We start from the raw sequence: 19,950 nt of genomic DNA, 5'->3' as shown, positions 1-19,950 counted from the left end.
CGGTTCAAATCCACCAGATGCTCCGCTGGAGGAGTGGCAATCTCCTCCTGTGCCAGTCAGATCTGAATCAATGGTACACAAAAACAACAACAAAACAACAAAACCAAAACCAGTAAGTGTGTCCTGACAGAATAGAAGCAAAAGCTGAAACAGAACTCAAATTCTTAAAAAGTGCACACTTCATGTACACCCATGTTTATCGCAGCGTTTTCACAATAGCAAGGAGTTGGAAACAACCCAGGTGCCCATCAACAAACGAATGGATAGAGATGCTGTGCTATATTCACACAATGGAATTCTACACTGCATTGAAAAAGAAGGAACTCATGCAATATTATTCAAAATGGGTGACTCTGGAGGACATTATGCTGAGTGAAATATCTCAGTCGCAAAAGGACAAATACTGCATGATGCCACTGCTGTAAAATGGGACTGATATCAGGGTTGGGGTAAGACTGAGAAAAACTGGATAAATTGTATATACTGCACTGAAACAGATGAGGAGGAGAATAACTTAAAAGCGATGTATGATAGGGTATTATGGTTATCACAAGAGTCCACAATTAAGGCTGTTGCACAGTGGAATGTACTTGGGGTAGTGGGAGGGATGCAGGGGGATTGTGTACCAGGGAGGGAGTTTTTCTTTTACTTTTCAAAGAGAGGAGCGAACTCGGGGGGAAAGGAGGGTTGGGTGGGGAGAGAAGTGCAGCAATGAATGAATGGAAATCCAAAATCTCTGCAAATGTTCATTAAAATTATTAAAATAAAATAAAAATCACACACACAAAGTGCACACTTCCTGGGTCAGGTCAGACTCATTCAGAGATACTTTAAACCTTGAACCAAAAACTGAGGTCATATTTCAGGTAACTCATAGACTAACTCATGGAATAAACACTATCACCCACAAGCACCGTATTCCCTTTAAAACCCCTCAAAAAACAAGAGACCAAACGAGCAACATTTATGAAAAAGCAGACGAGAAGGCCACGGGGCAGGGAAGCTGGACAGGAAGTAATGGGAAGCTGACACCTGGTGAAAACAAGTCACTGAGCAAACCGTGCCAACCTAACTTCCGAGGAGAACTTTTACCAGAAACCTTACTGTTTTAATAGTAAAAGAAAATAAACAAAAATGTCAAATGAAACAAAGTCTGGCCAGGCTGCCCTCAGAGCGGGCGAGCCCTGACTCCTCTCAAGTGACCATCAGACCCCGCGGCCCCCAGCTTCTTCCTGCTCCCTCAGGTGATGAAGCAGTGGGTCGGAGAGCCCCGAGTGTCCCCAGGTGTCCACCCTCATGACTCCTGCTCCTTCCCGTGTCTACTTTTCCTCCCGCATCCCAGGCCAAGTGTGGTGGGCACTCAACACTTGCCAAGTGCAGAAACCTGAGCACACGCACTGCCTCCCCACGGCCACTCTGCCCTCTACTGCCCTGTGGCCGGCGGGGCGCACTCACCTTCTCTCCGGTCATGGCAAAGGGCGCGTTGAACCACTGCTCGAAGGTACTGCAGCTCTTGAAGATGGTGGGCAGCAGGAAGTTGAGCAGTGCCCAGAGCTCGGGGAGCTTGTTCTGCAGGGGCGTGCCGGTCAGCAGCAGGCGGCGGGGGGCCACGTAGTGTGTGTTCAGGACCTGGGTCAGCTTGCAGTGATGGTTCTTCATGCGGTGCCCTTCGTCCACGATCATGTACTTCCAGCGGATCTGTGGGCCCAAAGGCAGGCATGTCAGGGGCTGGCCGGCGGCTCTCAGAGGGGCTGGTGCTGCCCTCGGGACGGAGACCCTCTGCCTCCGGTTAGCCTGTGGCTGGCTCACACATGAAGAACGGAGTAGATGCAGATACGACATGGACACAGGGCTGGGAGGCACCAGTAAGGGAATAATGCTAGAGGCAGAAAAGTACTGTGGTTTTCAAAAAAAGGGTTTTTTTTTTCATCAAAGGAGAAATGAGTATTTTTTTAACTATGCTTAGTGGTACAGTAAATTAGGCACTGGACGGCTAACAGGAAGATCAGTGGTCCAAACCCATCAGCCCAGCTGAGGGTGAACAAGAGGCAGCCTGCCCTAGGATCTACAGCCGGGACCCGATAAGGCATGTCTACCCTGACTTGTGGGGCCACTGTGAGGTGGAAGTGCCTTGACGGCGGCTGGGTTGGTCCAGACGCTGGCCCACTGCTGTCGAATACAGGGAAGAACAGAACCACGTGCCACGGGGGTTTTTAATGGCAGTGAATTCTGGAAGCAGACTACCAAGGTGTCTCTGGCTGGATATTGTCAATCAAAAGGCCACAATCATATGTATGTGACCTCATGGTGACCTGTACACAGCGAAGTCCAGGGCCCCTGAGGCTGGGGTGCAGCTGGCATCAGACCCGGCAGGCCCATCACACGGCATTACGGCACCCAAAGGTGCTGCCAGGCACAGAGGCCACATGTCGGTTGGGGGACAGGTCTACCTGTGCCCTGAGACAGAAGGGTGACCCACAGAAAAAGCACCCCTCATTTCTGGAGACCTGGCTCCAGGGCCTCAGTTTCCTCATCAATTCCTCACTGCCCTCAAAGTCAATTCTGCGTCATAGTGACCATACGGGATGGAGCAGAACGACCCCACAGGGTCCCCAAGGCTGTAACGTCTACGGAGCAGTGGCTGAGCAGTTTGAATGGCCAGTGTTATGACTGGCACTTTAAGTGCTTTAACAACGGCGTCACCAGGGCTCCTCCCCTCCTCACACAGGATGGGGCGGGGATGTGTAGGAAGAACGCAACAGAATGGCCAGTGTCTGGGACTCGCCCTGAGAGGTGCTGTAACTGGTAAACCTCTCCGCTGTCCCCTGGTCAGAAACGAACATTCGGCACCCATTCCACTCCACGGTTACAGACGTGACATGTGGCATCTTCAGCCTTGATCACCCCCCCCCAAGCTAAATGATAAACTGCATAAACAATGGCTGTTGTCTGCTTTATCTCTGGGTGGGTTCTGGGTCATGGTATATTTTTAGTAACTTCTTGGCGGCCTAACAGCCGCTGGACCTGCCTTCACACTGGAGTGAGCTGTGTTTCCAGGGCTGGATGGTCCTTGGAGAACTACAACCCGGGGGCCCAGGGCCAGCCAATCAGCAGCACTCCAGAGAGCTCAGACCCCATTGAGCCCCCGAGTGCTCAAACCCAAGCCTCACAGATCTGCTCTTCCTGAGTGCTGGTGGTAGAAATGTGGCCCCAGAGAGGGAAGGCCAAGGTCACGAAGGACAAGTGCACAGCTCTGTCAACCCAGGGCCAGCTGGGAGAGAGCCTGAGAGGCAGAGTCAGGGTCAGGTGGACATACGGTACCCTTGACCAGGGTGGGCAGCTGTGCAGACATGCACGCGTGTCACTGACAGAACACGTGAAATGGGCTTTAGAGAAAACAAGAATCTTAGCCATGCATCACATCACAGGGCGGCAAGTGTCCAGGTAGTGCACAGTCTGCACTGGGCTGATAACCAAGGCCGGCTGTTCAAACCCAGGCAGTGGCTCCATAGGACTAACAGATCTGGTGACCGGCCTGAAAAGACGACAGCCAAGAAAACCCCGTGAGGCCATTCCGTCACAGGAGAGGCCTTTTAAGTCACTAGTCAACATCAAAACAAAACCGCCAGCAACCACAGGGCAGGCGGCGACATGGCCCTGACAGCCCAGGACACGCTACCTTGGCCAGGATGTGCTTATCTTTGATGATGTACTCATACGTCGTCAGTAGGACGTTGAACTTTCCACTTCGGAGCTGAGGGACAAAAGCACGTCTTGCCGCTGGCGAGCCCTGTTGAGAGAAGACATATGCCCTCAGCCTCCCAGTGCCAGAAAGTCAGGTGCACACACCACCCCCCTTTCACCTTCCTGACAGCAGCCTGTACACATGGTACACACGAACACTCAGTCTCCTGGTGCCAGACATCCAGGGAACAGAAAGGTGTGTCCCCTCACCCCGGCCACGGCCCGGAGATGGGTGAGAACGCGCGCGCACACCCCCACACACACACACCCCCCTTCACCTCCCTAACAGCAGCCTGGAAGAACACTGAGCCTCCTGGTCCCTGACAGCCAGGGAGCAGCCAGGTGTGTCCCTCACTCCGGCAGCCGCCTGGAGGAGGCTCAGCCTCCTGGAGCTGGCATGGATGTTGCTAACTTGACGTGACATACCCCTGCAGGGGCGGGGGTGAACCTGCAGAAGGTCAGGTTTTTAGGGGGAGAGAACACGAGCATGGGCCTGATAAACGGTTCATCTCCCTGATCCCCAATTTCCCTGATCGTCTGTGTTCAGGCCCCACATCCACTGGCTGAGAGCCCTCCTCTCACATGTAAACACCCACCAGGCCAAGCCCTACACTCTGCACCTGTACTGCTCCAGGTGCACAGGCCAGATGCTGAGGGCTGCGTTGAACTGGTCTTCTCAAACTCTTGCCTCCTATTTTTAGCTCAAAGTCACCAAGTTCTCCTTTCTCTGAGTCGCACACAAACCCTTCCCTCTGTCCCTCTGACACTCTGCCCATCACAGTCCTGCAGGAAGAGCTTGGACACTGGAGGCCAATGGTCAGGTCTGAAAGCCCTATTTTGCCACACAGCCCGGTGCCTCAGCTCCCTCACCAGCACAGGAAATACAGTGAGAGGTCCCACGTCTGGAGGGATGGCACCCAGGCAGGCCTGGCTTCCCTGGGGAACGGGAGGGGTCAAGAAGCGCACTCAGTCATACACTGTCTGCAGCCCAGCCTTGAGCCAAAGCACACATTTAAGTAAGGAAAGCTAACGGGGAGAGCATCACTGCCATCGGAGGCCAAAGACAGAGCCCACAACGTAATTCTCCTAATAGTCGCTTCCCAATGAACCAAGGAAGGGATGCTCAGCATGTACTAACATGAGCGCAGGTGTGAAGGCCATCACATGCGCACGCGCAAACACTCTCTCTCTCTCTCTCTCTCCCCGACTCCCAGCGTGTGCTTCCTCCTCGTCTCCCGTCTCTCCCTGCACCCTCTACCCGCACACGTCACCTCCTAAGTTAGGAAAGCACCCCCCAGGCTGTGGCTTACCTTGTATGACACCTTCACCACAGAGGGGGCCCACTTGTCAAATTCGTATGCCCAGTTTGACAGCGTTCTGGTGGAGACAAGACGGGACAGTCAGGTTCCATCCCCTCACCGACAGCTTGCCATGAACCCAACACCACCGGCCGCAGGGCAGTGAGGGCCTAGGGGACACAGGTAACAACCGGCGGAGGGCGAACTCAGGCACGACATCAGGCACTCATCCTCAGGGGGCCGCGGGGCTTTGGGTGAGGAGGAACAGAGGGAGAGGCACCCGCTGGGAGTCAGGACACGGGTGGTTCAGAGACAGTGCTTCCAGGGTGAGAAGGAACCTGGAGCGACCTGGTGGAGTGCCCAGCTGGAGAGGGACTCACTGTCATGGAGTCATTCCTCAGGGAATCCACTCTACGCTATGGACCTTCTGACAGAAAATGCAGCCTCTGCGGCCTTGCTTCTGGTCAACCACTGTGCCGGGAAAACCCAGGAACACCACAGGTTCCTTGTTCCCTCAAAACACAGCAGCTGCTGAAGGGTCCTGAGCTGCAAGATGTCCAGCCCCAGTGAGCAAGGGAGACCAGCTGGCCAGGGCTGGGGCCGCAGAACAGGCAGGAGGGAGGCCTGGGCTAAGTGATGGTGGACAAGGCTGGAGAGAGATGGACACCAGCGGCAGCTGGGATGCAGGTGAAATGCAAGTGAGGAGGAGGCTGTGAGTCTGGGCGGCAGAACCAGAGCCTCAGCGGAGGGTGGCGGCAGCAGGAAAGGCCATTTCACGTGTTATGACTGCGACACTGAAGAGTCTAGACTGGGCGGTCTGTGAGACAGAAGGCAGAGGCTGCTCACGGTGCACTCAGCTCTCCTGAACCGGCAGGGAGGCTGGGGCTGTGCCCACCTTAAATGCCTACTGCCAGGCCACCTGGCAGCCAAGGCCAACCAGGTGGGCTCAGGTAGAGCCAACGGTGTTGTGCTGAAGCTTCGAAGAACCCTTATTTAAAGACACGTGGAGGGAGGGGTGCACACTCAACGACTGTATGCACCTGCTGTCCCCTGCCCTGCCAGGGGGACCCAAGACAAGGTGGCAGCAGCTATCAGAGGCCAAGAGGCATGAGGGCAGAGGTCACAGGATGCCTGAGCTGCAGGGCCAACCCCTTTCCACGAGAGCAATGGCCCTCGCCAGCTCGGTCAGGAATCAAGTCTCCACCTTGTGACACCAAAGGGCCCGCAAGTGGGAGAGACTGGGAAACGGGCAGATCAGCGATGTGGGAGATTCAGGGCTTGAAGAGCCGGGGCAGCGTCCCGAGGGAGGGTGAAGAGCCAGAGGAGGAGAGGGGGCTGCTGAGCGAGGTTCCGGCAGAAAGCTGCAAGTCCAGAGGGGACAGAGGGACGTGGGCAACTGCGATGGTCACCAGGGCGCAGGCTACTCTGCTGGCCTCGAGGACGTGCCCTCAGACAAACGGGCGTTGGGGGTTGTGAGTGGACACCAGAACCCTGATGAAGCGGGGCTGCCACACAAGCAGACTCGACCACCTCTGGAAAAGGCATTTTGACATTAAACGGTGACTCGACCAACTCTGGAAATGGCATTGTGACGTTAAACGGTGACTTGACCAACTCTGGAAATGGCATTGTGACATTAAACAGCAAGGCTACAAACAAGCTCCCACTCTACTACATGTGTTCCCCAGGAGGTCCAGGTGCGTGTTCTGAGACTGCTGTCGTGGGTTCTGAGGCTGACAGAGAAGTAAACAGATGAGAGGTGGCAGGAGCTGGACCCCTCAATCGGTGAGGGAGGTTACAGACAAGCTAGGTGGGAAGTGGGAGAACCAACCAGGTGGTCCTGGAAGAGAGACACTGGTACCACCTCACGCCTGGCTCAACAGAAAGCCTCTTGGGGGCACAATGGTTAAGTACTCAGACACTAACTGGAAGGCTGATGGTTCAAATCCCTTCAGTTCTCCAAAGGGGAGCGATTCGACCATTTGTTCCCATAATGTTTACGGTGTAGAAAACCCGATAGGGCCATTGTGTGCCATCGCACGGGGCTGCTAAAATCAAAGTGATGTCAACTAGCAACAACAGAGGACCAGGCACACCGCCACTTGTGGGTGTATGTCTGCAGGGCCGAGAATACACATATACATATTCACATCTCTGCCCCAGAAAAGGCCCAGCACAATGACACCCGGTGCCCCTGAGGCGACCCCTCTTTGCTCAGATGTAGGAGCTAACACAGGGAGCGATTAGTGACCAACAGGGGGAGGGTGTGAGCGGAAGGCACTGAGCAACACTGAAGTGTAAGAATTCCAAATAAGTGAAGTCATGCTCTTCCTTCAAGGAGGGGGAGCGGAACGCTCACCCCTGCACACAGGCCTCGCGTAGTGCCCTCCTTTTAGTGCCAGGTTTATCAAGGTCAACATCAAGGGTGCTAAGTCTTGTTGAGTCATATACTCTTCAAGACAATGGGCCCGCCCTCTGCCACCTTCTTACCCTTGACTGAAGCCTAACCCTGAGAAAAACAGCCGACAAAAGCAGGCTGAGGGACATGCTATAAATACCCGACCTGGACTCCTCTACGGCACCAGGTCATTAAAAGTATGGAGTCTGGTCAACAGTCACTGAGAGAGTGGCTACTGGGACATGACAGCTGTCCCAGATAAGACCCCCATTGGAGGGGAAAAAAGGACAATGGAGAAATGAGGGGATTCCAGAAACCAGAAGACAGCCTGGCTTGAGTTGCAAATAAGAGACCGAGGTTCATTACCTGGATGTGACAAATACACGTGAGCTCTACGTACTACCTCTGCTAAGACTATTCTAATATAAAAATTTAACATGATAGCAGAATGCCAAGGACAAACCAAAAAGACACAGCAAGGCAGCTGAGGGCCCTCCTTAGCTCAGACATAGGCCAATTCAAGCAACAACAAAGACAGGGCCCACCATGCTGTATGTACAAAAGTGAAGCAAATGGGTGCTTTCCCCTGGTCTCTCTCTCCAGACCAAGGAATCTCGCCCGGGAGCCCCCTTAATAAAGCTGCTTTAAGCCTTTTTTTAAAAAAGAAAACAGTGAAGCGTATAGGAGATGGCAGAATTTGATGAGAAAAAAAAACCACAAAAAACCAGAAGGAAAAGCTATCTGACAGCCAACCAGCGCAGCGACAGAGCGAGCCCTGGGGCACAGTCCAGGGAGAGTGCAGTTCACCACAGGGGACACCTCTCTGGCAGTTCAAAGCTACCAGCAGACCCAAAGGGAAAGACGGGTAATCACCTCTCGTGTGATTTACAGCCTCTGAAGACCCAGAGGAGGGTCAATTATGACTCAGTTCCAACTTGATGGTAATGAGTGTACATTTTTCAACAGTGATAAATCAGTTACAATAAAATCAGTTCAGGAAAGATTCAGTATGATGGGAAATTATCGAGTTTTTAAGTGCTCTCCTCCACAAGATTATTTTTTAAGTTTTATACAGGACATTTTTCAGGTTTACAGAGGACACATTGGCAAACGAAAGTCCTGGTGATGGGCCTCTGGGTCACAAATCTGAGGCACTTCTGGGGGACCATGCCACACATGTGCACCCGGATTTTCAAGTGACCCAAAGTGAGGGACAGTTGACGAGCATCTACATCTATCAGACACAGGATTGCAACCTTCAATATGGACTGAGGCTCAATGTCAAGAAGACAAAAATTCTCACCACTGGACCAATCGGTAGCATCAGGATGGATGGCGAAGAGACTGAGATTGTTCACAGATTCAGTTTGCTCGGCTCCATGGTCAACACTCTTGGCACCAGTAGCCAGGAAATCAAAAAACGTATTGCGATGGGAAAGTCTGCGGTTAGGGACCTCTCCAAAATACTCAAGAGCAATAGTGTCTCTCTGGAGACCGGGGTGAGCCTGATACAGGCCATGGGTTTTGCAATCACTTGTTATGCATCAGAGTTGGACAATGACTAGGGAGGATAGAGGGAGAATTGATGCCTTTGAGCTGTGGTGCTGGAGAAGAGTATTGAATGTACCATGGACTGCCAAGAAAACAAACAGATTCACCCTAGAGAGGGTTAAACCAGGCTGCTCCTTGGAGGCAAGGATTCTGGGGCTTCGCCTGACATACTCTGGACATGTTGTAAGGAGAGACAGGTCTTTAGAGAGGGACATCATGCTGGGTAGAGTGGAGGGACAGTGCAGGAGGGGAAGACCCTCTATGAGGTGGACTGATGCAGTGACTGGGGTAATTGGGATGGGTGTGTCAGTGGCAATGAGATTGGCACAGGATAGAGCAGGGTTTAGGGCTGTTGTACATAGGGTCGCTATGAGTCGCAAACAACTCGACGGCACATAACAACAACAACAACGTTCCCTTGCTCTCTTCAGACTAGCCTTTTGTCTAAGTTTTACATGAGCACAATTTAGTGCAATGGGGTTCCAATTCTTGTCAATGTTAGCCTTAAGTTTGATATGATCCACACAGTCAAACACCTTTGCACAGTCAATAAAGCATACATAGATATGCTTCTGTTATCTTTCACTTTCAGCCAGGATCCATCTGACAATGATATCCCTGGTGCCACAGCCGCGTCTACATTCTACTTGAACTTCTGGCAGTTCCCTACGTATGTACTGTTCTAGCTGGTTTGGAATGACATTCAGCAGTACTTTGCTTGTCTGTGATATTAATGATAAGTTTTCACATTCTGTTGTATCACCTTTCTTGGGAATGGGAATAAATATGACCCTCCTTCCAATCCATTGGCCAGACAGTTGTCCCCAAAGTTCCTGGCATAGCCTGGTGAGCACATCCAGGGCTGCATCTGTTAACTAAAACAATCAATTGGTGTCCCATAGACTCCTGGGGCTTTATTTTTTGGCAATGCCTTCAGTGCAGCTTCAATTTCCTCCTTCATTACCACCAGCTCCTGTTCGTATGGTCCTTTCTGAAATTTCTCGGTCGGTTATTTTTGGTACAGTGACCCTATGTATTCCCTCCAACTTCCTTTAATGTTTCCTAGGTCATTCAATATATAGCATTTTTCAATATTGCAATTTGAGGCTAAATGTGTTTTTCAGTTCTCTCAGCTTGAGGAATGCAGAGTGAATTCTTCCCTTTTTATTCTCCAATTCCAGCTTTGTCTTCTCGAGCTGCCCTCTGAACTCTTCTGTTCAACTCTTTTACTTCAGCATGTTTTCTTTCCAGTGTGGCTTTTCAAAGCTCTAGTACAATTTTCAGAGTCTCTTTTGAAGTCAATTTCTATTTTTTACTCTCCTGTCTAATGACCTCTTGCTCTCTGCATGGATGACAGACTTGATATCATCCCACAACTCATCTGGTCTTAGACAACTGGTGATTTTGAAATTCGGGTGGAATAGATTCAAGTTCCTATTTTGGTTGTTGGTGTTGTTTTTTTTTAAATTTATCTATTTATTTATTTTAGATTTTATTTTAATAATTTTAATGAACATTTACAGATTTTGGACTTCCATTGCTTCATTGTTGCACTTTTCTCCCTGCCCAGCCGTTCCCCCTGCCCCCCACCCCTATTTTGGTTTTTACAGACACATTTTCATTTTCTTCAGCCTCAATTCGAACTTGCACGTGAATAACTGATGATCTGACCCACAGTCCACCCCTGGTCTAGTCTGACTGCTGATACTGAGCCCCTCCCAACTATTCCTTCCACGGATGTCATCAATCTGACTCCTCTGCAGTTCAACTGGTGAAGTCCATGTGCAAAGCTGCCATTCATGTTTTTTTTTTTAAAAGTATTTGCAATGAACAAATCACTGAAAACAAAAAGGTGATCATTCTCTTTCTAGCCTCATTTCTCTCACCAAGCCCATATTTTCTGACTACTATTCCTTCTTCATTGTTTCCAACTTTTACATCCCAGTCATCAATTATCATTAACACATCTTGATTACATATGTGTTCAGTCACATTTCAGATCGCCAAGATTTGATAAAAATTTTCAATTTCTCCGTTTGGCTCTAGGAGAAATACATTCTAGGAGAGTGTATTTCAATAATAATTGTTAACCAGGTCTTCCTTGTATGCATATGGTTAATACCCTATTACTCACAATACTGTATTTCAAGATAGAACTGGAAATTGACATTCTTTTCTATGAATACAACCCCACTCTCGTTCTGTCTTTTATTCGCAGCATAGTATACCATGGGATTACCTAATTCAGAGTGGCCAAATTCAGTCCATTTCATCTCATCTCACTGATACCTAGTATGTCGATGTTCATGCATTTCACTTCATGTTCCAGTTATTAGAGGATGCTTGCTACTATTTTCTCATTCCTACCTGGTCCTACTACTAATATTATAACTATCCATACTCCTCTACTGTTCACAGGGTTTTCAGAGGCCTGCTATTTAAGAAGCCAATCCTGCTTTCTAGTCACTCTTAATCTGGGAGCTCTACCACTCTGTCTACCATGGAAATCGTGTACCACCATACAATACTGGACGCTATGCCACTGGTATATCAAGTGCCACAAGGGTTACTCACGGTGGGCAAGTTTTAGTAGAGCCCACGGATTAAGAAGGACTAGAATGCAGGACTGGAATCTGAGGTAATTTGTGGTTGATACTGCTGTGAAAGGGTTAAAACAGGCAGCAGTGTATGATGTTGTTATGTGCCATCAAGTCGTTTGTGACTCTTAGAGACCCTAGGTACAACAGCTCTCAACCCGAGTCAACCTCATTATCTCTGACATGCCCTGTTTCTCCAGTCCATCTGAGTCAATCCATCTCATCCAGGGTCTTGTATTATCCCTCCACCCTTTCAAGCATGAAGTACCTCTCTGTACCTTTCAAGCATGATGTACTGGTTCCTCCTTGCAACATGCCCCAAAGTATGTCAGACAGAGCTTCAGAATCCCTGTCTCCATGGAGTAGCCCAGCTTCACCCTCTCCAGGACGAACCTGTTCATCTAGTAGCCCACAATATATCCAATATTTTTCTCCAGCACCACAACTCAAAGGCATCAATTCTCCTTCTATTATCCTTAGACATTTTCCAGCTTTCTGATGCATAGCAAGTAAGAGAAGACCATAGCTTGGATCAGGTACACCTTAGTCTCCAGACTGACATCATTGCTCTTCGGTAATATGGAGAGGTCCCTGACAGCAGACTTTCTCAGTGAAATTCGTCTTTTGATTTCTTGGATGCTGGTACTGGTACCAAGAGTGTTAATTATGGAGCCAAGCAAACTGAAGCTGTTTACAATCCCAATCTCTTCACCATCTATCATGATGCTGCCAATTGGCCTAGTGGTGAGAATCTCTTTTACTTGATGTTTGCTTTAATCCATATTGAAGGCTGCAGTCCTTGACCTTCTGCAGCAAATGCCTCAGGTCCTCCTCAGTTTCAGCAAGCAGGGCTGTGTCATCTGCATAATGCAGGTCACTGACGAGTCTTCCTCAAATCCTGAGACCACACTCCTCCTCATACAGCCTAGCCTCTCGGATGATCTGTTCTGCATATAGATTGAAAAGGTATGGAGGTAGGATACATCCCTGGCGTACACTTGTCCTGATTTTGAACTATGCAGTGTTTCCTTGCTCTGTTCAATGTACAATTCAGAATTATGACAAATACTGAAAAGCACCAATTAAGACCTATTCAACTCAAAGCTGCCACAGACCTACAATCTGGAGAAAATGCATTATCTGTGAAGTAAAATAAGGCCAAGTTCACTAATGCGATGCAAACATGTACAGGAATTTTTTTTGTCCCATTGAGTGACAGCTGCCACTGGCACAGTCCCAGGGCAAGAATGCAATCAAAGGTTTTCTCTCAGCACCAGCTACCAAGTCCTGGTCCCACAGCCTGGGAGCGGACCTGTGAAAGTGCTGCTATCGAGAATTTCCTCATATGACACGTATAATTCTTTATAAGCCTGAAATCACTTCAAAGCGAAGAGGAAAACAAAGACAAGCGGCCACGGCTTCAGAGGGCACAGAAATGGTCCCTGAGGGGGTCACCAGATCTGAAAGAAGCTTGAGGTGCTGCTCACAGGGAAAGGACGGGAGGGAGGACCACACGGGGCTGTGTCTCCACCATCTAACCAGGGGTGAAAGAGCAGGGACACAAGAGGAGAGGCAGGGAAAGGCCAGCCTCCTGACAGAGACAAGGGCCTTCAAACGGCAGGGCAGATGGGAAGAGCATAAGCGGGCAGGACAGGTGTGGTCAGCAGGGAGGTGAGGCCCCAGCCAGGCCTGGGCAGTCACTGGCCATGGTGGGCTACAGTTCTCTCAGTGAAACCTGCTGGTGCAGGAGCCTGCGTTACACCATCGTACCGAACGTGAGACAGGGGGAAGAAATCAAGCTCTCCACGGTAAATTCTAGGGAAGTTCTGGGATTCCCAGTCTTTTCTGCCTTCAAGGTCAGGTCACGAGCCTGCTAAGGACAGGGCTCTAAGACCCAGCAGTCTACAGGCTGGAAGGCATTTCCCGTGGGGTCAGGACACAAGCCCTCAACTAGTGGGGACAGGGCTCCAGGGCCCAGCATTCTACAGGCCGGAAGCCATTTCCTGTGGGGTCCAGCCACAGGTGCTCAGCTTCCCAGCACCCCCACCATCAGCCCTCAGCACTGATACGAGGCTGTGGTGGTCCTAGCTGAGTGTCCATCCAGGGGAGGCTGTGGTGGTCCTAGCTGAGTGTCCACCCAGGGGAGGCTGTGGTGGTCCTAGCTGAGTGTCCATCCAGGTTAGGGGGCTGCGCTGTTCCAGGGCCAGGCCCAGGGTGCTGTCTCAGGACACTGACTGGCTTGGGGCTGTGTTGTGCTGACGAGTCAGCCCTGAAACTTCTGGAAAAACCCTGGGCAAGAGTCTCTGTGTGGTACTGCAGAGAGGAAGCCCCTCAACGAGACGGTCTGACACAGTGACTGCCGCGGCGGGCCCAGGTAAGTGAGAGATGATGAGGACGGCACAGAACGGGATAGGGCTTACTTAGATCCGTTCAGAGGGTGACCACGAGTCATATCTGACTCAATGACAACTAACTAACAACAACTGCTGAGCTGGGAGGAGGAAGGCCTGAGCGGTAGGGGGACCCTGGCCCCCAAAAGCTACCTGGTGGAAGAGTTCGGGGGGGGGCGGTATCAGGAAGAGTGTCCAGAGGACAGTGTTGGGGCCCAGGTCCCGCCACCCTGAGCCACATCTAAGTTGTGAGGACCAGGTGGGAACTGGATGGAACATGGTCCTCCGGCCCAGCTGCAGAGCCACAAGGCAGGAAGTGGAACGAGGACAGAGCCAGGGGGTCATGGGGAGCCCACCTGCTCCACTAGTGAAGGGTCTTAGGCTCCTGTGACGTCCATGCCCGGAAGGTGCTGCCTGTGGGGCTGAGACACCAGGGACCCTGTGCAGGCAGCTGTGTCCGCCAGGATGACGGAGGGGCCTCTCATCACCCACCCCTGTCCTAGTCCACGGCAGCGCTGGGCGACAGCTGAGGCGGGGCGGCCGGGCACACAGGTACTCGGCAGGCACACTTACGAGAGAGGCACTATGATGAGGAAGGGCCCGTTGATCCGCTTGTGCTCCATGAGGTACGTGATGAGCGCGATGGTCTGGATGGTCTTGCCCAGGCCCATCTCGTCGGCCAGGATGCCGTTCAGGTTGTTGTTGTACAGAGACACCAGCCACTCCAAGCCCTTGATCTGTAAGGACGGGGCGGCCGGGTGGGGCCTGGGGGTTAGGTCTGACACCGAGTGCGCACGTCCACCCACCCGCACCGTCCTCCACGTCCACCCGCACCGTCCTCCACGTCCACCCGCACCGTCCTCCACGTCCACCCGCACCGTCCTCCACGTCCACCCGCACCGTCCTCCACGTCCACCCGCACCGTCCTCCACGTCCACCCGCACCGTCCTCCACGTCCACCCACCAGCTCGGCTCTCTACATCCATCACTATTATTATTATTATTAACCTGCAATAATAATCTATTTTTTTCTAATTGCAATTTTAACGAAAGCTTATAGAGAACTTGGGTTTCCACCCATTCACTGTTGCACATTCCAACACCCCTTTTCTGGATCCCATCAGTGCTGGGACCCCCAGCTTCACTGCGCTCCAGTACAAAGCTTCTGTCCGTGGTACACACTGAACCATTAGGTCTCTAAGTACTACATCGCACGTCTGTGTGTGGCTTCCCACTGATTACACAGAAAAAATGTCCCACATGTGACGCTGTGACTCCTGCGGCTGGTGGTGCGGGGTGCTGAGTGCTGGGCTGCTGCAACGTCAGCACTGCAGACCCACCAGCTTCTCGGTGGGAGGAAGATGAAGCTGGCTCTTCCCCTCAGATGGACAACCCTGGAAATCCCATGCAGGGTGGCCCGTGCCAGAGTCAACGGGGGGTGGGGTCTCTGTGTGTGTTTATTGGGCCTTTTTAGGGGGGGAGAGAAGAGGTAATATGTCTTCAGGTGGATAAGAAGTTTGCACTCAGCTGCTCATCTAAGTGTTTGATTTCTTTCCTAAGTCCGTAATTCGACTTACTTGCTTTTTAGGAAGTTTAAATCCTGGAGGGATGTGGCATTACACAGATTCTGTGTCTAAGCCTTAGCAGGAAGGCTGCTCCAACCTTGGCCTGAACCATGCCTTTGTTTCCACGGCCTGAGCCACCTTTCCCCAGATTACTCTGGTTTTGTTAGTTTGCCACCAGGAGTCCTGGTATTTTCTTGCTTCGTAAACATAAGTACATCTCTTGCCTAAATAGGACTGTGTTTCATCTCTGGCACAGACACCTTCAATTTAAGAACTGGGTGCTCCCTCTGGTTCCAGAGACCTTGTTTATAGCCAGCAAGAGTGGCCGTGCACTACCACCTCCCAGCCGTCTTTGTGGTGTAGAAGTCCTGCTCCCAGGAGGACGTCATGGGCTCCAAGCTGGTGCGCGGGCAGGAAGCTAGTCTAAATGTTTTAAAACTGCTGCACTGCAGAGTTAAGGCCTGGCATCCTGCACCTACAAAGATCAGAACCTTTAAGAGAACCCCAGGACGCAGTTCTGCCCCACACACGGCGTCACCACAAGTCAGACCACTCGGCGGCACAGAGTTTGATTTTGTTCGTGTGTGTGAGGGGCAAACGACCACCTAAAGGGCTTTCCAAAGCATGCACTAAAGAAAAGACTGTTTTCTTTTTTTTCTTTTTTCCAGAGTGAGACTCATTTACCTTCTATCGAATCTGTTGAACTCTTTTCGCAGCAGGTGAAAGGTGCTGGGCATTCTGTGAGAGAGTAAGAAGGCAGGTCTGAAGGCGCCTGACGTTGATTGTTTACAAAGTTCAGTCTTGTTTATTGTGACCCTTGTGCCTTCTTCACCTGTAATCCTGATGATTCCTCTCCTGGCTTTAGGAGTCTGCCTACATAAGCCTACTTTTTTAAAACTGCGTTTCCAATTTGTAAATACTCTCCATTTGTACAGCATTCAAATCTGACAGATCATCATAATCACCTTGAAGTACATCTTTATCAGACAAAATATTGCCAGTCCTCTGGAAACAACTCTACCAGCAAATATTCCATACGGACCCATGAGACCGTAGAACTTGCCACCTGTGGTCACGTCGAAGACTTTCCCATTGACTGCAGGTAGGATGAGTGGGTTGCGGGACCTTCACACCGGCACAGCTGCTCCAAGCTGAAGTTGCATTTCTTCATACAAGGCAGCGAGGCTGGGGGGACTCTCTTAGCCTGCCTCTGCCCCAAGACCCTGTTGCCCCAAGTGTACCAACAGCCAGAAGGCCCCCAGGAGCACCAGCGTCACCAGCGCCATGTTCAGCAGCATCTCCCCGTCGCCCATCAGAAGCACCAACGCCGTTGTCACCCAGCTGCCCGCTTCTGCTGCTTCTCCTGGGCCACCCGGGCTCTCGCTGCTCCGCTGTCACTCCCCAGGATGTCTGGCTTCATGTCCCCATCATCCACCACCATCACTCAAGACTGTTTTCTTTAAGTGTGTACCGTCAAATCGGACCTGACTGGTGCAGGAGGAGATTGTCCCTCCTTCTTCAGCAGAGCATCTGGTGGATTCGAATCATGAACTTCTGGGATTGCAGTGCAGCTTCTTGCCACTAGGCCACCAGAGCTTCCTTAAGACTGTTTTCTTAACTTAACTTTATGAATGGACATTTGAAAATTTTCGGAATAGATTTAAGGAAGTAAACTTTGGCCGAGTTCTACTGGGAACTACTGTATCCTCCTCTCTGAAGGGTGATGTCTTCAGGGAGGGTCTGAGGGTTTATCTCCGGAAAAGTGAGGAAGAAAAAGCAGCAGGAGGGGTCACAAGCAAACGGAAGATCAGTGGGCCCGTTTCTTCGCTTGGAGTAATGCGGTTGGTCCTCTTTGGAGACCTCCCAGCTGAACTCAGGACAGCGGTCCCAGAACAGAAGTTCCATCTTCTCAGTGTCCAGGCCAGACTCTGATAAAGAGCTTCTGAGACAGCATCACCCTCTCGTCCAGAGTCTCTGGGAGGGGGGGGGGTCAATACCGCGTTTTCAGGAAAGAGACAGCTCCACCTGACATAGTGCCCCGGGCAGTGAGTGCACACATGTCCAGACCTGGGTGTTGCTCCGGGCGCGGCCACTGGCGAGCCATGTGTCTGTGAGGTCTGCTGTCTCCCCCGCCCCTCAGCTGCCCTCTGCCCTGTAAAATGCACCTCCTCTGCAGTTCTCAGATGACTCACAGCACAAGCGTGTGCCAACACTCCCGTCCAGGCGCCCGGTGAGGAGACAGGAGACAGGGATTTCCCACTCACCCTGCAGCTGACCTGACCCACTGTGCTGCGACTGCACAGACGGGGGAAAAGCTCAGAGGGAAAATGAAAACTGCCCAAAGACAAGCAACAGAGCGTGGACGAGGCTCTTCCTGACATCAGCACCCCCCAGCCCCCAGGATGCACACAGGGCCACTCACAGCCCGAGGACCCCTCCCCAGAGACGGCCATGCGGCATGTGGCCTCCTGCCTCACCTGGTACTGCTTGAGGACACCATTGACCATCAACGCCGACTGCTTGTCCACCCGCTCGGTGACAGCGTGGGCCACAGCGTAGTAGGACTGCAGGCCGCGAGCCAGAGCCTGCGACACGCCATACTCGTCATCCACATCCTGCTTGGCATTCCTGGGAGATGGGACACACGGCGTTGAGGACACAGCCTGCTCCTGACCACATGCTCTCCATACACGCCCCTGGGGGCCGCGCTGGCCCTGGCCTGAGCTGTGAGATGCAGCTCAAAAGCCTTGCACAGAAACACAGCTATTTACTATGCTTTGGCTGCTGTGTGATCCAACCTAAGATTCTGATCCTTTAAAAAGTGACATTTAATATGGCAAGCATGCCCGATCTGACTCCCGTCCCAATGCTGCGTGCCAAGCTTTCGATATTTATCATTCTAGAAATCTTTCCGTAGGCTCTTTGATTTCTTAGCTTTGTGGATTTTTTCCCTGTATGTTTCTTCCAATAAATTCAAAGGATCCTATTCCTTAAGATCATCTTTATACCTACAGCACATAGCATCCTCAGCCCTCTACTTCTCTCCACAGCATCAGAGCTCATGAATCTAAGCAGCATAAGCAATGGCAGTGTTACCACTTCAGTTATAACAACATCTGCAATACCAAAAGCACGGACTAGGTACACAGCAAAACCCCGCAATGTCATACTAACGTCTGTGGGAGACGGGATGGACGTTCTCACTGACACAGAATCCTCCCTAACAGACGGGCCAACTGGGGAGTGAAGTAAGGTGCACCCCACACATGCACACGGATAAATACATACACACTGTGCTTGATCCAGACTCTCCCAGGAAGAGGGTAAGAGACAGCACCCCCGAGGAAGGGCAGGGAGGACTGGGGAGCATAAGGGGAGAAGGTAGCCTGCTGCACACACACCTCTATGTCCTCAACCCAAGAACCACCCAATCTGTGCATTTTCTACATTAACATCCAACAAAAAGAAAGGGAAATTCTACATATATAAGCTCCTTGGTGGTGCAGTGATTAAGTGCTTAGCTGTTAATTAAAAGGGCTGCAAGTTCAAATCCACCAGCTGGAGAAAGTGGGGCGGCCCGCTTCTGTGACGATGAAGCCTGGGAAACCCTGTAAGGCGTTCCCACTCTGTCATAGGGGTTGGAATGACCCGGCAGCAGGTCTGGGCTGCGGCGTGGTCGTGTTCCCACAGAGGGTGCTGGATGGAGAGGTCGGCGCCGTCCCGAGATGGGGCTGGACCCTAACTGCTGCCCCCAGAGCCCCCGAGAAGGAACGGCTGCAGTGGAAGGAGCAGAGGGGCGGGGGCCTTACTCAATGATGTGCCTCGCGTCCACCTCGGAGACGTCGTCGCTGTCTGGATCTGCGATCTTCTTCTTCTCCTCCACGGGCAGGGTGGGAGGCTGCGCAGGCTGCGGCTGCTCCTCCTCTTCCTCCTGCGGTGAGACAAGGCTGCGTCACCGCCCTTCCTCCCAGAGAAGGGGACGGCGGGACGGCTCCGTGGGGAGAGGGACGCTGGGAGGGCGGCTTCTCCGTACCCACGCTTTCTCTCCATCCCAGAAGTGACAGGCCTCTTACCTGTGTCTTCCTCTGACTGTCGTAACCTCCTCTCATTTTCCTAGCACAGACGCTCATACTTCTGTCTAAGGTTATGTCTGAGAACTTGCTATCACTGCTTCTATCAGAATTAATGTCTTATCCCTACTCCTATCACACAATGGATATTATGCATTTCTTCTTCACCCAGTATACATAGGCAGTTTTTAGATTCATTCATCTGGATCTCCTAGGGCTTAAATGTTTTACTGCCAACTTTCAATACTTACTGCTCTGCATTTACGCCAGTTTCACTGACATGATTAGAACATTTAAAACTTCCCAACGACAACAGGCCACCCAGTGTACTACAAAG

At 51.5% G+C, this 19,950-nt stretch overlaps 1 protein-coding gene and 1 pseudogene across 1 annotated transcript in view; both read right to left on the bottom strand.

Annotated features, from left to right (window-relative positions):
* The window catches only part of SMARCA4 (SWI/SNF related, matrix associated, actin dependent regulator of chromatin, subfamily a, member 4), a 125,183-nt gene that overhangs the window by 36,392 nt on the left and 68,841 nt on the right, over positions 1-19,950 (bottom strand). The window contains exons 14-19 of the mRNA XM_006898784.1: positions 19,353-19,474; positions 18,021-18,171; positions 14,552-14,715; positions 5,055-5,121; positions 3,680-3,790; positions 1,456-1,698 (exon numbers count right to left, since the gene is read on the bottom strand). Of these exons, the coding sequence (XP_006898846.1) occupies positions 1,456-1,698; positions 3,680-3,790; positions 5,055-5,121; positions 14,552-14,715; positions 18,021-18,171; positions 19,353-19,474 (858 nt within the window). The remainder of the gene's footprint in view (positions 1-1,455; positions 1,699-3,679; positions 3,791-5,054; positions 5,122-14,551; positions 14,716-18,020; positions 18,172-19,352; positions 19,475-19,950) is intronic.
* Positions 16,231-18,003, bottom strand: LOC102870755 (annotated as a pseudogene).

The sequence above is a fragment of the Elephantulus edwardii genome, unplaced genomic scaffold (genome assembly GCF_000299155.1).
Source record: "Elephantulus edwardii isolate Elephantulus edwardi_28Jun2011 unplaced genomic scaffold, EleEdw1.0 scaffold00237, whole genome shotgun sequence".
Taxonomy (NCBI): domain Eukaryota; kingdom Metazoa; phylum Chordata; class Mammalia; order Macroscelidea; family Macroscelididae; genus Elephantulus; species Elephantulus edwardii.
The sequence above is the reverse complement of the archived record's forward strand: the minus strand, read 5'-3'. Positions and strand labels throughout refer to the sequence as shown.